This window comes from Otolemur garnettii, unplaced genomic scaffold (genome assembly GCF_000181295.1).
Source record: "Otolemur garnettii isolate 467f Iridium unplaced genomic scaffold, OtoGar3 scaffold00141, whole genome shotgun sequence".
In the NCBI taxonomy this organism is placed as follows: Eukaryota; Metazoa; Chordata; class Mammalia; order Primates; family Galagidae; genus Otolemur; species Otolemur garnettii.
The window spans coordinates 933816-939510 of NW_003852536.1; the positions used below are offsets into that span (position 1 = coordinate 933816).

A 5695-nucleotide genomic window follows, 5' to 3' on the forward strand; every position below is an offset into this window, starting at 1 on the left:
AAAAGTGGAAATAGCTTTACAAGCTTGGACATTGTATCTCAGAGAGTTAAGTTTCAAGTTGGAGAGAACTCTGAGAACAGGGAATATATTTTACTTTTTGTCTATTAGGTATTTAGTAATTTGGTATTTGATAAATTCCATTTCTAAATAAAACATGTGGGTAATAACAGCCTTTGAGCAAAAAGGCTTCCCTTTTTTTCTTATATCTTCTGCACATTTTGCTTGAATGTAAAAAATACAAGGTGAGTATTTTGAGGCATCATATAAATACTTTCATCTTCACATTTTCCATTAACCCTTTCTATAAATCTGTAGGCCTTTTTTTTTTCTTAAAATAATCACAAATATAGCAGTTTTGATCTTAGAAAGTAATAGCTACAGCTACTGAATGAGTTTCCTCTTTTAAGGACCAATTATGACTTAATAGGTGATAACATTTTCTTAGAAACTAATAAATGATGCTGTATAAAAGCTGGTATAGGACATTTGTTAGAGTTAGGAAACAGAAACACAACAGAAAACACAGAATGCACATAACATATCAGTAATAAAAATTTGCTTTTCAAAAGAAGTTACTTTTCACAGCATACAAATGAGATACATGTTAGTGGCCTCCTGGAATTCACATCAAGTTGGGAGTATGTCCGTAAACACACTTAAATGTATATCACAAAAAAACATTTACAAGAGCACTCACCACTGAATTATTTCTGTGATCTGGGCTTCCCAATGTGCGACTGATTCTTTCTTGTCTGCTAGATCTTTCACCTCTTCTTCTAACTGCTGGTTGCGTACACTTAAGTTTTCATATAAAGCTGTAAGCTGAAAGGAAGTTTTAAAATGCTGTGACTTTTAGGACCAGGAATTCAAGGTGCTCAGATACCTGTTGTTAAATCTGATACTTGTCATCTTCTACCCCAAAATGCTTGTTTTTTTATTATCACATTATCTTTCTAGTCAATGAATTTGTTAATATCCAGTACTGTTTGTAATTCTTGAACATTTTCTATTTGCCTGAAGAAAAGCCTAATGCTGCTGGTAACATCTCATTTTTTATCTAAAAATGTCTTTTTTTTTCTTTAACTTGTAATTTCAAGCATATGGCCAATATAAGTGAACTCCAATGAGCTCATGACTCAGCTTCCTTCATTGTACTCTTCTCTTATCCTCCTCTCCTGTATTATTCTGAAACAAATTCTAGAGACCATACAATTTTTTCCATATATATTTCTGTGTGTATCTTAAAAAAATAAAACTTTTAGAAAATAAAATCTCATTATTATACTTAAACAAATTTCCTGACATCACATAAGTAGTAATTGTTTAAATTTCCAGTTATTTCAACATGTCAAAAAACAATTTGTAATTGAATCATGATAAAAATAAGTAAATACAGTTTAATGCAGTGCTTTTCAACTTTTTTAATCTCATGGCACACTTGAACCTATAAACTTTTGTGGCACACTTAAATCATGTTGGTCCAAATACAAAGGTTAAAAAAATGAACATACTTACTACTCTTTGAATGTCTTTCAAAAATAATTTAATGGTCTTTAAAACTTTTCATGGCACATTGAGTATGCCACAGCACACTGGTTGAAAATCACTGGCATACTTGAACCTATAGTTAGTTAAACTTACGAGCATACTTAAATTATATTGATTTAAAAAAGATAAAAAAGGAATATAGATTCAAGATGACTTTGAAGGGGGTGAATTTTTCCCAGAAGAGCTACTCATAGAAGGCTTTTAGAGATGAGGGGACTCTGTGATGATTAATTTTATATGTCAACCTGACTAGGACACAGGATGCCCAGACTTTTGGTGAAACAGGATTCTGAGTATGTCTTTCAGTGTGTCTTTGGGTGAGACTAACATCTGAACTGGTAGATTCAGTAAGGTCTTCTGAAGGTCTGAACAGAACAACAAAAGGATGATTGTACCACTAGTAAAAGGGAACTCCTCCTATTTAATTGCCTTTAAGCTGTAACATCGTTTTTTCCTGCCTTAGAATTGGAACTGAAAAAGCAGCCTTCCTGGGTCTTGAGCTGCCAGCATCTAGACTGGAACTGCATCACAGATTGCCGGTTTTCAGTCACTTTAGACTTGTATTGGAAATACACCATTGGTTTTCCTGGGTCTCCAGCTTGCCAACCACATGTTTTGGGGACTTTGTCAGCCTCCGTAGTCACCTGAGTCAATTCCTTATTATAAATCAATCTCTCCTTATCCCTCCTGCTCTCCACGTGCTTACATGTGCGTGCACATGTGCATATACATGCATTCTATTTATTGGCTTTGTTTCTCTGGAGAACCCTAACTAAAGCAGCCTGAAACCATGTTCTAAGTCAAGGTTCTGCAAACTTTTTCGGTAAAGAAAACAGTGAATAGTAAATATTTTCCTTTATGAACCACACATGGTATCTATCACACATTTTTTTCTTTATTGAAATAATCATTTAAAAATATAAAGACCATTTTTAGTTTGTGGGTCATACAAAAACAGTCTATGGGCTAAATCTGGCCATAGACTATAGTTTGCCATTTTTTGGGATATGTGTTTTTAACCGTACTTCTGAACATAGATAGGCAATTCTGGCACAAACAACATGTTTCATTTCTTTTCTGCCAAAGGAACAAACTATGTCAAGCATGTATCTAACTTCCCATTTAACTCTACCTCCAACCTCCTGATCGCAGAAGGAAATGAGGTCCAGGGAAGCTGTCACTGTTAGCACACACACTGATTTGTCTATTACAAACAAAAGATTTAAGATTGTGCCTAAGGTGTGCCATTCATCTCTGAAAACGTGGTTTACTAGCTAATTATTTTTACAGTTTTATTGAGATAAAACTTACATAACAAAACTCACCTATTGTTAATGTACGACTTAATGAGTTTTAGCAAATTTAAAGTTGTACGATGATTACTACAATCCAGTTTTTACATAACCAATACTCAAAATTTCTCTCACGCCTGTCTGCAATTAATACTGCTACCCACTCTGAGCTTCATGCCCCACTGGCCTTTCTTTGCCTATGGTTTTGCTTTTTCTAGAAATTTCATATGGTAGCTCTAGTTTTAGTTTTTGGAGAAATCTCCATTCTGTTCTCCACTACTAATTTACATTCTCACCAGCAGTGTATAAGAATCCCTTTTTTTTGCCACATCTATGCCAGCATCTGCTATTATTTCATCTGTTGTTTGTTTTTTTTTTAAGATGGGGTCTTGCTCTGTTGCCCAGGCTAGAGTACAGTGGCATCATCATAGCTCACTGCAACCTCACAAATAAATGGGACAAAGAATAAGATGAGATACACAAAACTCTCTCTACAGAAAATTACTGTCACAGAATAGCATAGCAAAAAAGTATCTATATCATATAGGCAATCATAGTTTATAAGACTAGTAAACCAAAAAATGTACATCAAATATAAGTTTATAACCACATTTCCAATCATAATGTTGAATATATAGCCCAGTAGTTCTCAACCTTCCTAAAGCCGCAATGTATTTTCATTGTTAAAAAGGGGTCACGACCCACAGGTTGAGAACCATTGATCTAGCATATACTCAATTCATATAAATAAGATGAATCACTCACCTTATCAAGTTCACTTGTCAGCTTTTTATTTTCTTCAGTTAATAATACTTTTTCACGTTCATACTGTTGTTTGAATTCATTTTCAAATTCCTCCCTTTCACTTTGACTAACACAATTCAAAACAAAAGGAGAAAAGGAGAGGCCAACTGAAAACTTGAAATAAATTATTTTTAGAACAGTTACATAGTACATAAATATCAGATTGATCTCTAGAAACATTATACATATAGAATACAAAATGATTATATGCAATGACTGGCTTGATGAAAATATTTTACAATTATTTACAATACAATAACAATGATTTGTTCATTCATTCGTTTAAAAAATGTTTATGGAGTGCCTACGAGGTGCCAAGGAATTATTGTAGCCCCTAATAACAGGTCCTGCTCTCATGGAGCTCACATTCCAATGGAGGACTGGCAATGAAAAGTGAGTCAATGAACTAATTTCAGATATTAAGTTCTATAAAAAGAACAAAATATAATAATGTCCTCAACAGTATCTGTGAGCAGGTGGTTAATTTAAATTATATAGTCTAAGAAGGTCTTAAGGTAAATGAATGAACTACCAAAATGAAAATAATACTTGCCACCTGCTTCATATTTATTATGTTCTATTAGTCTGAAACCAAATTAGACACTTCTCTTTGTGTATTTGCACCACAATATTCTCACAAAATACAAAGTCATGGGCCCTTATTTATGATTGGGCCAGAGTCCCTTCCTAGTGACACTAATTTGATTAAGAATAGTATTTCAAACATTTCATTCGTAATTGGAAAGTAATTTATATTTGAGTTTAACAATTTTTAAAAATGTACTTTGAAATAATTCCAACTATATAGAAAAAATAAAAGTACAGAGAACTCCTCTATATTCTTCACTCACATTCTCCAAATGTCACCTGAATTTGCTCCATTACTGTGTGCATCCTCATTTCATTAGTCTTCTTCTGAACCACTGAGAGGCAGGTGCAGATATTATGCCTCATTACCTCTAAATACTCCAGTATGTATCTTCCAAAGTCAAGGCCACTCTCTCCCATAACCATTAAGCAACCTTCTAAATCAGAAAAATCAACATTGCTAAAACACTACCATCTAAATTCACAAACAAACCCAATTTAAGTTTTGCCAACTATCTCAACAATGTCTCTTTTTTCTTAGTGAGTCCAGGATCCAATTGTGAAATGAACTACATTTAGTAGTTATGTCTCTTCAATTTCCTTTGGTCTAGAATAGTTCTTTGGTCTTCCCTATCTGTCACAACACTTTTGAAGAGTATAGATCTTTTACTGTGTAGACTGACACTCAACCTGGGTCCATTTGATGTCTCACTAGTCTCAAAGAATTCTGAGGAATGTGAGCGCCTTTAAATTGTGAAGTATAGACATGCACTGAAATGAGGCTGCAGTCGCACCTCACTCCCGGCTTTGACCTAAGTAATTTGCTTTATGGACCCTAGACTGTCACCAATAGCTATGAATCAACCTAACAATGCCATACAATGGACACCCAGGGGTTGAAGTTCCGCAGGTTGAGATAGCTGTAAAAACACTGCTTGGATGCCTGTGGGGTTCTGTGTAGGTTCCCCTCTGGAACAATGCCTCTGTGCAATCTCTAAGCAGCTCCCTACATCAGGCCTGAGACCTAGTAAGGGGTTCTCCATCCACAGATTGTAAAAGCTCAACTTGGAGAGTGGAGCCCTGGAAGCTTTTTACTGACTGTTTCACTGAGTACAGGAGCCTCTCCTGACTGTTAACCACCACCTGGCTAGGCAAGCGTGCCCTGAGCCCTCTTGTGCTCCTGCCACTTTCCTGGTGAATCCTAGCATTCTCTCCTAGATGATGTGCTTGAAATGTGAGAATCTGCTTGCTATTCTGGCTCCTTTCTATGGAGGACACATATACTATCTGGCTTAGACTGCTATTTGGGTCCTATCCCCATTTGCTAAACTAATAGATTCGTATGCTTAACATTGACAACTTCATTTTTCATTTGAAAATCTAAAGAAAACATTGGTGATTTTTAGACTTCCTATACTTATCTTATTTGATGATATTCATACTAAAAAGTGTGGGAAAAGGAG

General features: G+C 35.0%; 1 protein-coding gene across 1 annotated transcript in view; it reads right to left on the minus strand.

The window, feature by feature from the left end:
• CDC42BPA (CDC42 binding protein kinase alpha) overlaps nucleotides 1–5695 on the minus strand; it is a 227016-nt gene that overhangs the window by 77524 nt on the left and 143797 nt on the right. The window contains exons 15-16 of the mRNA XM_023518564.1: nucleotides 3606–3711; nucleotides 698–822 (exon numbers count right to left, since the gene is read on the minus strand). Coding sequence (XP_023374332.1) covers nucleotides 698–822; nucleotides 3606–3711 — 231 coding nt within the window. The remainder of the gene's footprint in view (nucleotides 1–697; nucleotides 823–3605; nucleotides 3712–5695) is intronic.